This window comes from Nerophis lumbriciformis, linkage group LG38, assembly GCF_033978685.3.
Source record: "Nerophis lumbriciformis linkage group LG38, RoL_Nlum_v2.1, whole genome shotgun sequence".
NCBI classification, from domain to species: domain Eukaryota; kingdom Metazoa; phylum Chordata; class Actinopteri; order Syngnathiformes; family Syngnathidae; genus Nerophis; species Nerophis lumbriciformis.
This window is the reverse complement of record NC_084585.2, coordinates 12,896,612-12,918,172: the sequence shown is the minus strand read 5'-3', so window position 1 is coordinate 12,918,172 and position 21,561 is coordinate 12,896,612. Positions and strand designations below refer to the sequence as shown.

General features: G+C 38.6%; 1 protein-coding gene across 3 annotated transcripts in view; it reads left to right on the top strand.

The window, feature by feature from the left end:
- Window positions 1–21,561, top strand: part of LOC133578319 (calcium-dependent secretion activator 1) — a 291,918-nt gene that overhangs the window by 111,552 nt on the left and 158,805 nt on the right. For 2 of the 3 annotated variants that reach the window (XM_061932657.1, XM_061932659.1), the window contains exons 14-16: window positions 3,747–3,848; window positions 3,922–3,985; window positions 7,594–7,717. In XM_061932657.1, the coding sequence (XP_061788641.1) occupies window positions 3,747–3,848; window positions 3,922–3,985; window positions 7,594–7,717 (290 nt within the window). Of the gene's footprint in view, window positions 1–3,746; window positions 3,849–3,921; window positions 3,986–7,593; window positions 7,718–21,057; window positions 21,127–21,561 lie in introns of all 3 variants that reach the window. The other variant, XM_061932658.1, reaches the window with a different exon arrangement.

Here is a 21,561-nt window from a genome sequence, read left to right as displayed (position 1 = left end):
CCAATGGTAAAGCTTGACTGTCATCTTCCGGGAATGTAAACAATGAAACACCGGCTGTGTTATCCGGCACAACAGTCAAGGGGTGCATTCTACGGCGGGGGTGCGTTATCCGGCACAACACCTGCCGCAATACACCGCTTCCCACCTACAGCTTTCTTCTTTGATGTCTCCATTGTTCATTGAACAAATTGCAAAAGATTCACCAACACAGATGTCCAGAATACTGTGGAATTTTGCGATGAAAACAGACAACTTAATAGCTGGCCACCATGCTGTCCCAAAATGTCCTCTACAATCCGTGACGTCACGCGAAGGCGTCATCATACCGAGACGTTTTCAGCAGGATATTTCACGCGGAATTTAAAATTGCACTTTAGTAAGCTAACCCGGCCGTATTGGCATGTGTTGCAATGTTCAGATTTCATCATTGATATATAAACTATCAGACTGCGTGGTCGGTAGTAGTGGGTTTCAGTAGGCCTTTAAATTTAAAATCATAATCATCAAGCCATACTGGGAGTGATGCAGTTTTAGTGCAAGGGAAAGTTTGCATGTCATGGGTTCATCAGAACAAGTCTACAGGTGGCAGCCACAGTCTCTTGAAATGTTCATGAAAAGTGGAAGTGGATTTGATGATGGCTGATGCTGACCATGCTGGTACCTTTGATATCAGACACCAGCACTCATGAAACATTGTTTGATGTGTTTCACCAACACCGCCTTAAACACACACACACACGCACACACGCACTGTAGTCCAGCGAGAGGACATGTCAAAAAGTGGTGGGGGTGCACACGGGGTGATGGATAGAGGGTGTGTCATTTGTCCTGCGTCTCATCATCGTGTCACAGCCACCAGTCCAGCGCCTCTTCTGTCACATGCACTCTGCTCACATTCCAGCCAGAGCCCACCATGTCAGAAAGGATAAACACTTACTGGCACATGCACACCTGCTTTATGTGTATTGAAATATTATTTCACCTGTCAAAATACTCACTGATAGCAAAATGAATTGTGACGTTTTCATGAACAATACACACAATTTGTACTTCTAAAATGATATACATTGACGCCATAATTGTTCACTAATCGACTGCTTTGTTTCAATCATATAAAATAATAAAAAATATAATAGTGCATACTAGTAATAATGATAATAGTTATAATACCAGTAGTAATACAAATTAAAAGTAATTAGAATAATAATGATACTAGTAAAATAATAGTAATAATAACTCAAATAAGAGTAATAATAAGCATAATAATAGTACTATAATATAATACTGGTATAGTATTATACTCGTACTAATATTGATATCAATACTGATAATTGTAATAGTAGTGATAATGATAAGAGTAATAATATATTATTGATAATTAATGGTAATAATAATGGTAGTGATACTGATAATAGTATTATTAATCAGTACGGTAATAAAAATAATAATCATAATACTAATAGTAATAATAATTGCAGTGATAATAATACTAATCATACTATAATATAATACTGATATAAACATTTAAAGATAAAGGTGCTGTCATTTAAAAATACATCTAAATCAATGTTGTTTTGAGGAATGTCAAAGAAAGGTCAAATGTTTTTTGTTTTTTTTTAAATTGATGGAACTACAGTACGCAGGGTATTCACAGGGACTTAAAAAGTCTTAAATCCAACAATTTATATTTAAGGCCTTAAATTGTCTAAAATTCTCCTAAAATCTCATAAAAAGTCTTAAACACAATTTTGAAAGGGCTTACAAATCTGTTCATGTTAATTCTTTTTAAAAACACGCATACACTTCAGTCTTGCTTTTAAAAGTTTGGATTTTTGAGGATACTATAACGTAATTACACAACGGAATCAAAGTAGGCTACCTGTGCTGCCCGGTCCGAATTTATCTTGCACCATCAGCCAGTGAGCTGTGCGCGCGCAGCGGTGTGTTGTTACAGTTTAGCATAGCAGCGGAGAAAACTTAATGAAAGCCCACAGAAAAGCCGAATTACTTGCATAATAAGGTTAAGTGCAAGTTGAATGATTTGTGGCTTCAGAAGGAACAATTCAATGCATGCTTGAAGCCAGTGGATGTGAATGTATAAAGTCTTTAGTACCTGGATGTGGAGCCAATGAGGAGGGAAGCGTTTGTAAACATTGTGGTGAAAGTGAATGGAATGACAATGAAAAAATCAACAGTGCTACGTGGGTAAAGTGGCGGCAATATTAGATGTTTACTAGTGAAATCATATATAGTAAGCACACGATCATTTCTCTGTGGTAGGAGTGTACTCACTGGAGTAAAACTATAAAAAACATAATTATCTTACATTATTTGTATTATTTATTCCAATCATTTCAGGTCAGCTTCTCCTGCCTAATCTTTTCTCCAATTTTATATAGCAGCTAACATTAAAAGTTATAAAGGTTGTCTGTTTAGCGTTTACACTCAGATTATGGTTGGGCGAGGAAAGCAAATGTCATCTTGACATGCTTAAATAAAAAGTTGTCTTTGTTTATTAGCAATGTTTTTAAGAAAGTCACACAAAAAAAACGGTAACAATGTATTCATAAACACCAGATACAAAAAGAGCTGAGACAATTTGAATGTTATCCACACTATTCTGATCCAAATTCTGTTTGGGGCTTGCAAGCTATAATCGACTGTATCTGTTTGCAAAAACACTGCAAAAGTTAACCATTTAGCTTCAGCAGATATGCTAACAGTCCCTTTCACAGACAATATATTGTTGTGCTTTTTCCTTTACCATTACTGAGGTTGCTGCATGAAAACCCTTGACATGAAGCACACTGCAACTTTGATAAGAAAACAGTTCTATGGCAAATCTGAAAAATGGCTGTTATGATCTTTGCTAATATATATATATATATATATATATATTTTTTTTTTTTCTCCAATTATTTTATAATAGAGAGGCTTCAGGTGTATTTAGTTAGTTTAACTTTTTTGTTTTCCAATGTGAAAGAGCACAAATTAATTAATATACCGTATTTTTCGGAGTATAAGTCGCACCGGAGTATAAGTCGCACCTGCCGAAAATGCATAATATAGAAGGGAAAAAACATATATAAGTCGCACAGGAGTATAAGTCACATTTTTGGGGGACATTTATTTGATAAAACCCAACACCAAGAATAGACATTTGAAAGGCAATTTAAAACAAATATAGAATAGTGAACAACAGGCTGAATAAGTGTAAGTTATATGAGGCATAAATAACCAACTGAGAATGTGCCTGGTATGTTAACGTAACATATTATGGTAAGAGTCATTCAAATAACTATAACATATAGAACATGCTATACGTTTACCAAACAATCTGTCACTCCCGATCGCTAAATCCCATGAAATCTTATACGTCTTGTCTCTTACGTGAATGAGCTAGATAATATTATTTGATATTTTAACGGTAATGTGTTAATAATTTCACACATAAGTCGCTCCTGAGTATAAGTCGTACCCCCGGCCAAACTATGAAAAAAACTGCGACTTATAGTCCGAAAAATACGGTACTTACAATTCATTCTTGTCCTTTAATGTTCTTTTATGCCTTTGTACTGTTTTGTCCGTATGGATATGAACTGGTCTTAAATTATATTCATAAGGGTCTTAAAGAAGTCTTTAAAAGACTTAAATTTGACTTGAAACCTGCAGACACCCTGAATATGACTATTGCCAGGTGGGATGATGGTTCATGTCGCTCTTGAACCTCTGCTGGTATGTTTTAGGCCTGATGGTATTGGTACTGTAACAACTGAGGAGAAGGATCGCTTTAACGAAATCAAGGAAAGACTTCGAGTGCTTCTGGAAAACCAGATTACACATTTCAGGTATTTATTTTTTATTTATTAGTCTGGCAATCATGAGAAAGCTAAATATGGTGTGTAACTTTTTGTCCAAAAGGTACTGTTTTCCATTTGGACGCCCGGAGGGTGCACTGAAGGCGACACTATCCTTGCTTGAAAGAGTGAGTGAACACACCAATGGCGAGTCCAAGAATATTTCATTTGATTTACATCCACCTAATCCTAGTCTGTCCAGAACTGGGATTGACTATGGGACGGCATGGCGCAGTGGGAGAATGGCCGTGCGCGACCCGAGGGTCCCTGGTTCAATCCCCACCTAGTACCAACCTCGTCATGTCCGTTGTGTCCTGAGCAAGACACTTCACCCTTGCTCCTGATGGGTGCTGGTTAGCGCCTTGCATGGCAGCTCCCTCCATCAGTGTGTGAATGTGTGTGTGAATGGGTAAATGTGGAAGTAGTGTCAAAGCGCTTTGAGTACCTTGAAGGTAGAAAAGCGCTATACAAGTACAACCCATTTATCATTTATATGATGATAGAAATTAATGAATAAAAGTATAGTTAGAGCCTGATCCACTAAGATTCTAAACAACAAGTGCTAAATAGTGTCTGTAAGATATAACATTAGTAGTAGGCGTGTTGTGGGTGATCTAATAAGACTGCGTGTACAAATAATATTAACAATATAATTATTATTATTATTAGTTACAAAATATTTTGTATGTACTACCGGCTGTCACCATTAGGAAACCCTACACATCAATGGTATCATGCTCCAAATTGTGTTATGTTGTGAAACATGCAGCCCACAGCTATAATCTGTGGCATCTTTTCTGCACTATAAAAGTGCGATATAAACAACAGAACCTTTTTATGTCTCCGAAGGTGCGCTCTTGGGACCGTACAACCGGTATTTTCTTTCACAACACTGGCAATAACTGTGGTGGTGCGTTGGAATCATCTCGTCGCCAGAAAATGCATATTCCAAGAAGTTTTTTTCATATAACAGATTCAATACACTCTCGTTTATCGCTGTTAATTGGCTCCAGGCCTGACCGCTAGAAATGCATTCCTGTGAAGTAGATTGATCAGTAATTGATTAGTTAATTATGAATCAAATATTATATAGCTGGAGTATAAAAAAAACTATTTATACAAAAGTACATAACAGTGTTTAAATTCATAAAAGCCCTCTAGACCTGAAATAACACCCTTAACATTCCTTTAATCCAGTGCTTCTCAAATATTTCTGTTACGCCCCCCATGTAAGGAGAAACTATTTTGCGCCCCTTCACACTCTCTACCACAGGTTATAACTATACCGCTGCATAACATTAACATCAAAGGAAACAACACACCCGTCAACACACAACACACCCGTCTTTCCTTGTCTCCCACCATGGTTACAGCAAAAAAAGCATAATCCACCGGCCCCCCCGGCATTGCACCGCTCGCCCTCAGGGGAGCCCGCCCCACTATTTGAGAAAGACTGCTTTAATCCAATATAGTAATGCAGCCTGAGGTTAAACCAATCAGTGGCTACGACACTGAACAGTGCGCTCTGATTGGTTCGCTCTCGTCTCGTGGCCAATACTACTGTTGTATTAATATTTCTAGTTCATTCAGCCATTTTTATGCTTGAAAATGCTTAATTTAGGCCAAAAATACCTAAAATATGCTATAAATTTAGAAAGAAAATCCATGCTAAAATGAAGTTGCCAACTTCAAAGCGTGATATGGCGAGGGACAACTGCACATTATTAATATATCCCCTAGCAGCACATCATTTTGTGCCTTTAGTCATTTATTGGCTCAAACATGATATGTTTATTATTTTTATAAAAAAAATGCTGTCTTGAGCGCGGATTATCCCTTCCTCATCATCTTGTCATATTGCACTGATCGCCTCCTTCTGACTGTGGCGCAGTCATTTGTATTGACCTGTGCCGGTTTGAACGTACTAAAACGTGCAAAATATAAAGGCAAGATAATTTCAGGTTTGATAAATCACATTGCGAGCGCTACACGAGTGATGACATTCAGCATATACAGGACTGTCTCAGAAAATTTGAATATTGTGATAAAGTTCTTTATTTTCTGTAATACAATTAAAAAAGCTAAAATGTCATACATTCTGGATTCATTACACATCAACTGAAATATTGCAAGCCTTTTATTATTTTAATATTGCTGATTATGGCATACAGCTTAAGAAAACTCAAAAAAATAGAATATTTCCTCAGACCAAGTAAAAAAAAAAGATTTATAACAGCAAATCAAAATAAAACATTTGAAAATGTCAATTCATGCACTCAGTACTTGGTTGGGAATCCTTTTGCACGGATTACTGCATCAATGTGGCGTGGCATGGAGGCAATCAGCCTGTGGCATTGCTGAGGTGTTATGGATGCTTCAATAGCGGCCTTTAGCTCATTTGCATTATTGGGTCTGGTGTCTTTCAGCTTCTTCTTCACAATACCCCACAAATTCTCTATGGGGTTCAGGTCAGAGGAGTTGGCAGGCCAATCGAGGACAGTAATGCTATGGTCAGTACACCAGTTACTGGTGGTTTTGGCACTGTGGACAGGTGCCAGATCATGCTGGAAAATGAAATCATCATCTCCATAGAGCTTTTCAACAGATGGAAGCATGTAGTGCTCTAAAATATCTAGAAGCGTCTGACTTGGGCTATGGGAAAGAAGCACTGGACAGTTGTAGAGTGGTCCAGAGTTCCGTTTTCAGACGAAAGCAAGTTTTGTATTTCATTTGGAAGTCAAGGCGCTTGAGTCTGGAGGAAGGCTGGAGAGGAGCAAAATCCAAGTTGCTTGAAATCCACTGTGAAGTTCCCACAGTCAGCAATGGTTTGGGGAGCCATGTCAGCTGCTGGTGTTGGTCCACTGTGTTTCATCAAGTCTAGAGTCAATGCAGCTGTGTACCAAGAGATTTTAGAGCACTACATGCTTCCATCTGTTGAAAAGCTCTATGGAGATGATGATTTCATTTTCCAGCATGATCTGGGCAGGTGCCCACAGTGCCAAAACCACCAGTAACTGGTGTACTGACCATGGCATTACTGTCCTCGATTGGCCTGCAAACTCCCCTGACCTGAACCCCAGACAGAATTTGTGGGGTATTGTGAAGAAGAAGCTGAAAGATACCAGACCCAATAATGCAAATGAGCTAAAGGCCACTATTGAAGCATCCTGGGCATCCATGACACCTCAGCAATGCCACAGGCTGATTGTCTCCATGCCACGCCGCATTGATGCAGTAATCCGTGCAAAAGGATTCCCAACCAAGTACTGAGTGCATTAGTTGACATTTTCAAATGTTCGATTTTGTTTTGCTGTTATAAATCCTTTTTTTTTACTTGGCCTGAGGAAATATTCTAATTTTTTGAGATAGGATTTTTTAGTTTTCTTAAGCTGTATGCCATAATCAGCAATATTAAAATAATAAAAGGCTTGCAATATTTCAGTTGATGTGTAATGAATCCAGAATGTATGACATTTGTGTTTTTTTAATTGCATTACATAAAATAAGGAACTTTATCACAATATTCTAATTTTCTGAGACAGTCCTGTATATTGCACACACAAATTCTGCTCTTTTAAGAGCTGCAATCCTCAGTGCACAAGCTTAGTAGGCCAGCCTTGCATGCGATCAAGTGTGCGCATATTTTAGTACACACAAACCTTTAGTAGATCAAGCCTTCAGTGCATTGTGGTTATTTAGTGTCAATGACAATAAGTCCTTCCTTCCTTCCTGAAAGGTTCTGATGAAAGATGTTGTCACTCCGGTCCCACAAGAAGAAGTGAAAGCTGTGATCCGTAAGTGTCTGGACCAAGCAGCTTTGGTCAATTACCAGCGCCTGTCAGAGTACGCCAAACTAGAAGGTGAGTTACTCCTACACATACTGGATGACAGTGATTTGAGAGAATCAAAATGTACAGTAGATCACAAGGAATCATACTGTACGTCGTTGCTTTGGTAAAGAAAGTAAAAATGCATTCAATTATCCTGTAATCTCTTTGCTGGCTTCCACTTTGCCTTAACTTCTATTTCAGCTGAGTTACGCTGGCTCTATCTCTTACTGGTCTTGCGGCTGAATAGATGCTCCCTTTCCTTTGCCTGGTTCTCCGGTGACTTCCATACTCACAATTTTCTTCTCCTTGTCTGTTGGTCCTTTCTCTGCACCTGCTGCTGTGTCCAAGCAGGAAGGCCAAGAAACAAATAATTATGAGACTCCCTGCTGTTTTCTTTAGTAGACATCATAAACATGTCATTAACATCACGTCATTCCGTTTAACAAGAACACTCTTAAAGAGAAGAGTAGCAGTAAATATAATTGGACTCCTTATTATACTGTAAGGGTCTAATCTGTTAAGAATAACAAATACTAAATAGTGTATGCAAAGTATATAAGTGTGTGTACTAGGATTGTACGGTATACCGGTACTAATAAAGTACCGCGGTACTAATGTATCATAAACTGTACTATACTGCTTCTGAAAAATACCGGTTCCCTTATTTTTTTTTTACGGCATGACGGCGCCATCGTCACGTCGTGACATTGCTTGTTTTACAAGCAGAGGAGCATGTTTGGCAGCGCACACGCAGGGAGTACTTACAAGCAGACACGGTGTGTAGACAGAAATGGGAGAATGGACGCATTTTGCCTTGAAAACTAACAATTAAAGTGAAGCTATAACACTGAAACGCCCTCAGGAATCTTGAAAACATGGCTAGCCAGCTAGCAGCTAACGTCCATCTGCAGTCGGCATTGTTTTAGCTACTTCTAAATCACTAATCCTCGCCTCCATGGTGACAAATAAAGTAAGTTTCTTACAGGTATCATCAGTGCCGGATGAAGAATAGCTAAACATTCTTCTCTTCACACCGTAGGAGGATACAATAACTCACCGCTAACAACACGCTAGTGCTCCTGTATGTAAACAAATGCCCTGGGTGGATCTACACCTGACATCCACTGTAATGATACCACGTACAAGAGCGTATCTAGTCGATACTACAATGATTACATCGATATTTTTTATCACCACAAAATCTTTTGTCCTTTTTAAAAAAATGTATATTATGTTTATAAACTCAGGAAATGCATCCCTGGAAACAGGAGAACTTTAACTATGACCAATGTATGACCCTGTAACTACTTGGTATCGGATCGATACCCAAATTTGTGGTATCATCCAAAACTAATGTAAAGCATCCAAACAACAGAAGAATAAGTGATTATTACATTTTAACAGAAGTGTAGATGGAACATGTTAAAAGAGAAAGTAAGCAGATATTAACAGTAAATGAACAAGTAGATTAATAATCCATTTTCTACCGCTTGTCCCTCATAATTTTTGACAAAATAGAATGAGAAATGACACACTATGTTACTGCATATGTCAGCAGCCAAATTAGGAGCTTTTGTTTGCTTACTACTAAAAGACAAGTTGTACCTAGTGTGTACTATTAGTGGCCGTGTTGCGGGTGATCTACTAAGACTCCGTGTACAATTGATAACAAGTACAAAAGTGGTGCAGACCGCCATATTTAAACAAGGATTTACTACCGGCTGTCACCATGGGGACACTCATTTACTGCATATCCATGGTATCATGCTCCAACCTGTGGTGTTCTCTTATGTTGTGAAACATGCAACACACAACTTAAATCTTCACCACATTTTCTCAGTTTCTCCAAGATTTCTCTGGCTTATTTTGTAATTGGTGCTGCCTATATAGCTTGAATTCGCTGCAGTTTTTTGTGACGTTGTGGCCAAAGACGCAATGTTTTGTGGCAGAGGTGTGGACTCGAGTCACATGACTTGGACTCGAGTCAGACTCGAGTCATGAATTTGATGACTTTAGACTCGACTTGACAAAATGTAAAGAGACTTGCATCTCGACTTATCAATCAATCAATCAATCTTTATTTATATAGCCCTAAATCACAAGTGTCTCAAAGGGCTGCACAAGCCACAACGACATCCTCGGTACAAAGCCCACATACGGGCAAGGAAAAACTCACCCCAGTGGGACGTCGATGTGAATGACTATGAGAAACCTTGGAGAGGACCGCATATGTGGGTAACCCCCCCCCTCTAGGGGAGACCGAAAGCAATGGATGTCGAGTGGGTCTGACATAATATTGTGAGAGTCCAGTCCATAGTGGATCCAACATAATAGTAAGAGTCCAGTCCATAGTGGGGCCAGCAGGACACCATCCCGAGCGGAGACGGGTCAGCAGCGCAGAGATGTTCCCAGCCGATGCACAGGCGAGCGGTCCACCCCGGGTCCCGACTCTGGACAGCCAGCACTTCATCCATGGCCACTGGACCTGTGCCCCCCCTCCCCCCCCCCACCCCCTCAAGGAAAAGGGGAGCAGAGGAGAAAAGAAAAGAAACGGCAGATCAACTGGTCCAACAGGGGGGCTATTTAAAGGCTAGAGTATACAAATGAGTTTTAAGATGGGACTTAAATGCTTCTACTGAGGTAGCATCTCTAACTGTTACCGGGAGGGCATTCCATAGTACTGGAGCCCGAATAGAAAACGCTCTATAGCCCGCAGACTTTTTTTGGGCTCTGGGAATCACTAATAAGCCGGAGTTCTTTGAACGCAGATTTCTTGCCGGGACATATGGTACAATGCAATCGACAAGATAGGACGGAGCTAGACCGTGTAGTATTTTATACGTAAGTAGTAAAACCTTAAAGTCACATCTTAAGTGCACAGGAAGCCAGTGCAGGTGAGCCAGTATAGGCGTAATATGATTAAACTTTCTTGTTCTTGTCAAAAGTCTAGCAGCCGCATTTTGTACCAACTGTAATTTTTTAATGCTAGACATAGGGAGACCCGAAAATAATACGTTACAGTAGTCGAGACGAGACGTAACGAACGCATGAATAATGATCTCAGCGTCGCTAGTGGATAAAATAGAACGAATTTTAGCGATATTACGGAGATGAAAGAAGGCCGTTTTAGTAACACTCTTAATGTGTGATTCAAACGAGAGAGTTGGGTCGAAGATAATACCCAGATTCTTTACTGATTCGCCTTGTGTAATTGTTTGGTTGTCAAATGTTAAGGTGGTATTATTAAATAAATGTCGGTGTTTAGCAGGACCGATAATCAGCATTTCCGTTTTCTTGGCGTTGAGTTGCAAGAAGTTAGCGGACATCCATTGTTTAATTTCATTAAGACACGCCTCCAGCTGACTACAATCCGGCGTGCTGGTCAGCTTTAGGGGCATGTAGAGTTGGGTGTCATCAGCATAACAATGAAAGCTAACACCGTATTTGCGTATGATGTCGCCTAGCGGCAGCATGTAAATACTAAAGAGTGCAGGGCCAAGAACCGAACCCTGAGGAACTCCGCACGTTACCTTAACATAGTCCGAGGTCACATTATTATGGGAGACGCATTGCATCCTGTCAGTAAGATAAGAGTTAAACCACGACAAAGCTAAGTCTGACATACCAATACGTGTTTTGATACGCTCTAATAAAATATTATGATCGACGGTATCGAAAGCAGCGCTAAGATCAAGAAGCAGCAACATAGATGACGCATCAGAATCCATCGTTAGCAGTAGGTCATTAGTCATTTTTGCGAGGGCTGTCTCCGTAGACATTGATGTTAGACTTTAACATCAATGACTTGTGACTTCACTTGGACTTGAGCCTTTTGACTTGACATGACTTGCCACTTTCCCCAAAATCCAAAGCTTAAAAAGTTATTTGGGAGCGCTCCGTATTTTTCATTTTCTTCGTCTGTCTATCAGCGTGTTGTTCCTGTCAGCTGGTGTGCTCTCGGTACAACAGCCAATCAAATTAGATCTACGTTGTTTTCATCGCGCAGCATTCATCCAATCAAATTGCAGTACAACCACTGAACAAGAGTTGTCCAACAACGTGCCAGTGATAAACAATTATGCCAAAATTGGTTTCGTTCGGGTATAAAAACTACGACTTGGTCAACAAAAAACGAATTGCCGTATGCAAATCACGCAGTTCGAATATTACAGACGGAGACGCAACAACTTCCAACTTCGTTCGACATTTGAAGTTGCACAAAGAAGGGTAAGTTTTGAATGTAAGATAACGTTTATTGACTAAGTAACGTGACTTTTATTTGCTGTGTAGTTAAATCAGTGAGGCTGCAAACTCACTGCTAACGCTATAACCATAGACATCTTATAAGTAGACGCAGCATGGAGAGCTACTGCCTACTGGCGCAGACGAGGCGCGGGGCCGCCATCTTGGAGTGGTGATCCGCTCCACTCAGTGCAATTCATTTGGCAGGAGCAATGAACGGTCAGCGCATTTAATTCATCTTACCTCACTGAATACCACTGATTTTCACCCCCTTTTTTGTCATACGTGTAGCTATGATAACAGACACATGTTTTGGTGTGTTTTATTATTCATAGTTTGCTTAACAGTAATATAATATTCTTATACACTATAAGTGACCAGACGTCCGAGATCAAAACTGGGAATATAATCCCAGAGAAGGGGGAAAAACGGTAAGCTATTTTTAAGTTGAAGAAACAATATGATTAGGTTATATATACATGCGTATATCCTACATAAACAATGTATGAAGACATTAGATATCTATATATCTTAGGGACCTATAGACCGTATCTCTGTTGCTTCAGCAGCAGAGCGTTTATTCTGTCTTGACACTTTGTATTGATATTTTCTATTACATTCTTCCCTTAAATGATAATGTTTGCAGTGATTGTTTTATACGTATTATTTTATGTAAGTCGCTTTGGATAAAAGCGTCTGCCAAATACTTAAACATATACAAACACCTGAAAGTCTTCATATCAGCTAAAACCACCAATCTGTTTCACTGGATTCAGAATAAAACCAAATTCTGTTTTACCCAACAATGTTAGTATTTGAATATTGTTACTTGAAGACTTATTCCTGGTTACAATTATACTGTTAAGAAAGTATTGTCTTATACTTTGCCTAAAATGAGAATGCATCATAATCAGTGGCGGCTGGTGAATTTTGTTTTAGGTGGGGCTGAAAGTTTGTAAACCAAACCCCTGTAGGGCGTCATCCTCCCCCAGAAGATTTCTTTGTGATTTTCACATACAAATATTGAAGATCTTTGATCCTTCTCAACTCTGTGGTAATATTATTTTCATAAGATACAACCAATAGTACGTTAATGTTAAATCTTACTTGTGAAAAGTAATCCCCCGATTCCTATTTTCAACAGTCCGCTCATTTGAGCAGGAAAACGCTGAACACCGGCATCTTTGTTTTCTACCTTTCAACTGTCAGTTTAGGCTGCTCGCCGGCTCCTCATCAGCACTTCAAGATGGCGGGCAAATTGCTCACGTCACAGCAACCAATGCTGCGTCTACTTATAAGATGTCTATGGTTATAACGTCATTGCAAACACGGCAATATGTTGCGTCCACTGCAGTTTGCTAACTTATTGATACTTTTTGTCAAGTGATTTTTTTTTAAGCAGGGTTGCATGAGGTACCTACACATAACGTTACGTTAGTCCATGTATCACACACAGTAACGTAACGTTAGTCAATGTATCACACACAGTAACATTACGTTAGTCAATGTATCACACACAGTAACATTACGTTAGTCAATATATCACACACAGTAACGTAACGTTAGACGGCAGTCAGCAGCACCGCGTTTTTTAGCCACCTACAAAAAGACAAACATAGTCAAATAAAGGTCAGTTAAAATGTATACTATATTAAGAATATGTGTACATATTGCATAGGGTCCTGACATCTAAAAAGTACAACTCTGTTCATTGTTATGTTCATATATTTGTTATGTTTTTCATGTGTACGCACACATAAACACACATACAGTATGAGATGAGATCAATGAGATAAGGTAAGAACAGGATAGAAACTGCTGTGGAACTAGTTACAATGCAATATGCCATGGAAATACAATGTTAACACCTTTGTGCAAATAAATACAGTTGCACTTGTTTTTTTCAAATGTGTTTATTCTGTAAAGGAATGAGTTACATGTTTAAAATGACTGGTTAATAGTGCTATTTTGAAGTGCAATGTCAGCACTATCTTTTTCCCTGCAATTTCAAATGCACTTATTTTAATAAATAAATACAGCATTTTAAAAGCATACACAATCTGTGTAAATATATTAGTCTGTGGTTAAACGACTTGAAAGGACTCGAAACTCAAAATGCAGGACTTGGGACTTGACTTGAGACTTTCCAGTCTTGACTTTGGACTTGACTCGGACTTGCCCTGTCTTGACTCGGGACTTGACTCGAGACTTGAGGGCAAAGACTTGAGACTTACTTGTGACTTGCAAAGCAATGACTTGGTCCCACCTCTGTTTTGTGGATTATTTATTTTCATTAACCTTAGATCAACTTGTGATTTTCTGCTTTTGTTAAGTGTTCCTTGTAACCTTAACCTAAAAAAGCACAGGTTTGAACGAAAATTTAAAAATACTGTATTGATATCTTGCTAGTTTTATACTACACAGACTTAAAGTAGACACTAGATGGCAGTAAAAGCACATACTCAAAAGTCATTGTCAAATTACTCATAAATATTGATATCGGTCAATCTTCAAAACTCCAATATCGGTGTTATAATAAGTGAAAAAGTTGTGTTGAGACATCCGTAGAAGACATGTCTAATATATTTATGTCTGACAGTCCAAATATGTTGACATGTTACTTTGTCGTATTCGTCGTCTGTCCTTGGACCAATTGCTTCCTTCTAGCCAAAGTGACCTCAGCCATTTATGCTTAACTGTGCCATAATACTTATAATACAATACAATACAAAAAATGTGATGCAAACAGGTTTGAAAAATCACATTGCTTGATTATATTGTTTAGAATTGCATTTCCTCCCCCAGTATTGTGTTTTGATAATCATCATACAAACGAACACAAACATGGATTGTGCTCGTTATTTTGTTTATTCACCAAACGGAATCCTCACTGCTTGGGCCTAGGAGATCAGCTTTGTGTGTGCTATCAAGTTTGATCGGGTTTTAAGACACACAAAACCTTTAGTAGATCAGACCCTTGAGTGCTCTGAACAAGACTAAACTCTTCTTAATTTTCCTTTGGTGTCGTTTTGTGTTTTCGATTGAAGGTTACTTCCTGGAAATGAAAATGTTCTAAACATATCAGCATGTATTCCAAACTGCAGACTATTTGTATTTAAAGATATCAAAGCCTCGTAAAAGCATGAGAAATGGTTAAGATGATGTCTGTAAAGAAAATACCACCTGCTTGAAGAAAAAAACTTTGCGAAACAAACTTGTGTTGTTAATTGTTATTATCTCAGAAGAGTAAATCCCCTCTTAGTGCTATGCATGCAAACCTTTCAGATCGAACCCTGCTTGGTGGAACCAATGGTTAATCCAAATCAGACGGCCCAACCATCACCAGGCAACCATCCTGTGAAGTATTACAGTCCTGTGGAGTCATACCGACAGCACTTTGACAGTTTGTTTTTTACTCCCAGTTTGCTTCTCTAACTAAACTTTTGACCTTTACGATGCTCAGTCTCTCCAAGAATTTGCGATGTCGTGGAAATTTGGGCCAATTGAAGCAATGCCCGTGAATTATATGCAGCCTCGCAACTTAGTCCAATCCCCACAATTTACATGGCCATTAAGGCCAATCATCAACATTCACGCCAATCGAATTTGTCTCGTAGCAGCGCTCAAACATGCATGCCAACTGTCTGATCAAAACTTACAGTATGTTTGTCTCTTGTGTAGACCAAACAGGACCTACAACAATTATCAACTCTTTATTGATCAAACTGCACAAGTGTCCTCCTCCCGCATAGCTTTGACATACATCCTGTACCGATCTACAGCATTAAGCCTTCTGGGTAATGTAGTTTATAAACATTTACTTCCTGGTTGACATGTATTTATATATATTTTTTAACATTTATTTTATCCAGTGTAAAGGCAATTAAGAACATATTTTCATTTGCAATGCTGGCCTAGCAAAGAGGCAGCATTTGCATGTCAGAGATGTTAATGTGTGATGATAATCTCTCACCGTCTCTCATTTACCAACAAAAATAAGTGCTATAGTTCGCTCTCAAAAGTTCACAAATGCTTGTAACGTGCGGCGGAAAATATATTGGAACATAAATGACTGTTTAAGAGGGTCAAACACTTTTCAAGGGTAAGACATACACGGAGAATGTCTGCAACTTGTGGACGACCGAGCAGACAGCCAACAATAAGGAATCTTTAGTGGTGTTTCTGTTTGTAATTATAGTTATTACTATTATTAGTTATAATTCATTAAAACAGAACAGTAATTGAGCAGCAATGAGCTTTAGTTTGTGCTTCTAATGCCTTCTATTGTTTAATTTTAAGTCTGTAGTATAAACTTTAGCCTTGAAGGGCATTCACACTATATTTTTCCATCCATCCATTCATTTTCCTTTCGGGTTCGCGGGGGGTGCTGGAGCCTATCTCAGCTGCAATCGGGCGGTAGGCGGGCTACACCCTGGACAAGTCGCCACCTCATTGCAGGGCCAACACACACAGACAGACAACATTCACAACCTCGGGCCAATTTAGTGTTGCCAAACAACCTATCCCCAGGTGCATGTCTTTGGAGGTGGGAGGAAGCTGGAGTACTCGGAGGGAACCCACGTAGTCACAGGGAGAACATGCAAACTCCACACAAAAAGACCCTGAGCCCGGGGATCAAACCCAGGACCTTCGTATTGTGAAGCACATGCACCAACCCCTGTTCACCGTGCTATAATATTTTGCACCAAAATTACATATTGTTATTATTATTCTTCCGTGGTGTTTTTCGTCCGCTTCTAATTCGTAAACCGTTCATTCGATTGATGCCGTTCAAGCGTCAAAACGTTCAGCACTTTCAGGACATGCAGGGTCATTCAACAAACGTTACCCAATATTGCAGGTTTTACAGTTAATCATAATTTTCATGTTTTTTTTGCCCTTGTTTTCTTTTGACTACTCCGCCCACATTTTTCAACTAATTCAAAACATTCCACCATTAAAACATTCGTCTTGATTAGGACAATAATACTTGGTATTTTTTTAACCCCCAAAATGTTTAGTTTTTTCAGTATTCATGATTTTCCATAATATTGGACAATACAATTGGTACTCATCCCACCATTTTTAGTTATGGTTGCCTTGTTTTTCCTCCCTGAAAATAACATTGAATGCAAGTAAATGTTCAACACTGTCGTAAAATACATTTGTTGAGGTAAAAAAAATGTTTTTATTTAGTCTGAAATTAGCAAAAAATCAATACATTTGCGGAAATGCATTCTGGGTAATGCGGTAATTTTGACCTTTTGCATTAAGATTAAACATTGGCAGCCACCTTTGTATTTAAATCAATAGTCCCCTTAAGTGCTCATTTGCAGTATGTTAATGTTAGTTTATTTAAGTATTATAACTTATATTTAATTTTTATTTAGTGACATACTTTGTGTGAAGCTTCACATTGAAGTAATTTTGTAAAGGCAAACATTTAGCAGAAACATATGTAACGGTGCATTATGTCATATTGGGTGACATGGATTCAAGCTCAAGATGGATATAATTTAGACTATGGCCTCTTTATCTCCCCTGGTTTAAACTTTTTTTCTCTAAATGTTTACTTGCATGCAATCAGGTAACATATTTTATTATTACAAATATGTTAATTTATCCTAAAAAATTGCTGAAAACATACTGTTGCAGCAAATAATATGGGTCTGGGTAATCAATCAATTAAACGGTTGAATATTTCTATTTAACAAAACAAAAGTTGGACACCACCTTGACAGCTAGGACGTTTGGCGGAATGGATAACACATTTGCCTTTCACCCAGGTAATGTGGCTTCAAATCCCAAATGAACAAATCTTTTTAAAATAACTTTACTTCTTTGAGTCATATAGATTAATGCCAACTATTAGAACATACATTTATCAGTTCTATAGTCATAGTACATTTCAGTATGGTTTCCGATCTTCAACGTTAAAGCGATTTCAGCATTCAAATTATTCCTACCATCAAAGTACTTCTATATTCCAACCATTTCAGAGTCCAACTGTTTCTATCCTTCCTTCTAACATTTCAACCAGCATTCTTCAATATTCTAACCATTCCTAAAATATTTTATTGTAAAAACTATGTTGACATATCCCCAAAATTAACTGAATTAATTAACTGCTGTTGCAGCAAAGAATTCTAGGTTATTAGATGTCACTTTCAACGGCTAAATCGCTCCCTTTATCATTCAAAGTTGGCTATTATTTTGACAGCCAGGTTGTTTGGCTCAGAGGCTAATTATCATGCCTTTCACCCAACTGATATGAGGAAGGGACTTAAAAAACAAATATTTGAATTTTTTTTTACATCTATGAGTCATATGAAAAAATAAATTTGATTTATACTTGAAATTTGCCAAAAAGGTGGTCCTGTCTGTCCAAAGCGGCAAACTGGTTTGACATCCTATCTGTTTAGGACAGTGCATGATTGGCTTTCAAGCAGGAGGACCTGGTTTAAATCCCCAACCGCCCGAAAGCATGGACTCACCCACGAGGGTTAATTTTGTAAGTTCATTCTGGGACGCATACTTCCTTGGCCAAAGTTGCAGCCATTCTCATAGTTTAATGCCAATTATTAAAACATACATTTTTTTATTTCTAACTTCAAAGTACGTTGCAGTACAGTTTACTATCTTCAACATTCAAATGTGTCCTATGATCACAGCATTCAGCCCATTTCACAGTTAAACCGTTTACACCAGGGGTCCCCAAACTTTTATATATATACTGTATACACACACATACATAACATATATATATATATATATATATATATATATATATATATATATATATATATATATATATATATATATATATATATATATATATATATATATATATATATATATATACAATCTAACTGCTTTTTCCTTACACTGAACAAAAAAAAGTCATATGTCCACTAATATTTAAAAACTCTACACTCGGAGTCCAGCGATTTCGCTATTTTAATTTTAATTGACTGAAAGAGCACGCACTTGTTGCGCTCTCGACTGACTTTGCGGTGCAAGCGTGATGACGTCACGTTATCAATGGAGGTCCAGTAACAAGCGGTAGAGAATGGATTGATGGATAGGTGAAAAAGGACAGATAAAAAATGTTTTTTAATTAAATTTTTTTTTTTTTTTTTAAGGCCGGATTTTGAACGCTGGCGGGCTGTATCTGCCTAGGACAGGGGTCGGCAACCTTTACCACTCAAAGAGCCATTTTGACCCGTTTCACAAAATAAAGAAAACAATGGGAGCCACAAAACTCTTTTGAAATTTAAAATGAAATAACACTACATACAAAGGTTTATTTTGCTTTGTGCTATGTATAAGCCAGGGGTCTCAGACACGCGACCCGCACCTTAATATAAAAATGTAATGTTAGTGCGGCCCGCGAGTTTTATATGAATGCAGCTTGACAGCATCACACTTGCCAACCTTCCTAATTTTTCCGGGAAACTCCCGAATTTCAGAGCAACTATTCTCTCGAATATAATAAATGGGTTGTACTTGTATAGCGCTTTTCTACCTTCAAGGTACTCAAAGCGCTTTGACACTACTTCCACATTTACCCATTCACACACACATTCACACACTGATGGAGGGAGCTGCCATGCAAGGCGCTAACCAGCACCCATCAGGAGCAAGGGTGAAGTGTCTTGCTCAGGACACAACGGACATGACGAGGTTGGTACTAGGTGGGGATTGAACCAGGGACACTCGGGTCGCGCACGGCCATTCTTCCACTGCGCCACCCAAACAACATTAATAAGGGCGTGCTATGAAGGCACTGCCTTTAGCGCCCTCTACATCCTGTACAAACAGCGTGCCAGCCCAGCACATGTTGTATGCAGCTTCTGCAGACACACATAAGTGACTGCAAGGCATACTTGTTCAACAGCTATACAAGTCACACGCAACCATTCCTACTCTTCATTCAAACATTTGACAATTATTTTAGATTGCTTTTGCATTTCAGTTCGGCTAAAGCATTTGGAGCATTCACACAAAAGTTATAGTCAATTAGTAATATTATTAGTTGTAATTAAATAAAACAGTACAGCAATTGAGCAGCAGTGAGCTTTTAGTATGTGCTTTTACTGCCTTCCAGCGTTTCATTTTAAGTTGGTGTAGTATAAAACATGAATTTGTTTTCCAATTTTTATTGAAATCCTGCACTTTCCAATGTCAAGGTTACAGGAAACACAGTGTAGCGTAGAGTGAAATTTAATGGTCAATGGTCTCGCCCCAGCTTACATTAAAGATCTCCTGGACCAACCCACCAGCTCCAGGCTTGGTCGTTGCTTTAGATCGGACAACCAGATGACCCTGAAGGTCCCACGGTCAAACCTGGTGACAAAGGGAGACCGTGCTTTCTCAGTGATGGGACCTAGGTTATGGAATAAGCTCCCCCTGAATATTAAGTCCGCCACCTCTCTGGACTCTTTTAGAGCACAGCTTAAAACTCACCTTTTTACCGCAGATGACTTTTGATTTATGTGTTCATTGTGAGTCTTAAATGTTTAGTTTAGATTCCTTTGTGTGTCTCAGTCTCTGTTTCTGTTTTTTTGTTTCTCCACTTGGGCTGATGTAACAGTTGGTTGGGGGGCGCATATTAAATGAAAATAACATAACATAACATAACACAACTTAACACATTGATAACAAATTTATAAAATCACAAGTTGTTTCAAAGTTAGTGAAAAAAAACAACAAACCATTGCAACTTTTGCCACAACTTCCTGACAAAGCTGCTGAAAACTCAGGCATTTTAGGCCTTGAAAATCACAAAAAAAATAGCCTACCAAATCCTGGAGGCACTGACAAATGGACATGATGGACAGAAAGGGAACATTTGTACATAATCACAATCCCCCTTGAGAGTTTTTTTTACACAACAACAATCCCCATTATTTCCTGTATTTCTTAATGACGGCGTTATCAAAATGATAGTAAATTTAAATATTTAGACCTAAAAAGTGAGCGTGTACTAACAGACAATGCGTTAACAAGCAGATGTGGTTTCAAAGTGGCCCTAAAAACTTTGGTCAAACCCCACTGACTACTAACTACGGCCACACTTCTGACCCTGGCCTGTCGCATGCCTCGGTATCCTCCCTCTTTCTCTGTAGGGAAAAAGAGAGAGATGTACGAGCATCCCGTCTTCTGCTTGGCGTCTCAGGTGATGGATTTAACCATTCGTGAGTACTTCCCTCATTTCCCAGCTGCCCCATCTTCTACCTCTGTCCCCGACACCATGTTCCTTTGGTCCTGCTAGCAGCATGCACTAATCCAAGTGACCTCACAGTGTTGCTTCAGTTTGTTCTTCCAGTCTGTAGCGTCTGCTTCTACACTATCTGCCTTTGAGCTTGTTGTTCCAGACATTGTCCGTTTGCGATTTGAATGCATTTTTACTTTGCTTGTGTGTTGATCTGTTTTAGTGTTGACCGTCATGAAAAAGGAGGAGTAGTTAATTCAGTGCAATCTTTTTCTGCTCAGTCAATCATCGTACAAAACATCAAAGTCAAGATAAGGGGATGTATTTATTTTAATTATATATTTTTTTACATTTTAGCTTGTTGACGCTTAAATGTTACGCAAGCTGCTCCTTTAGGAAATGAGAAGTATCACCTTGA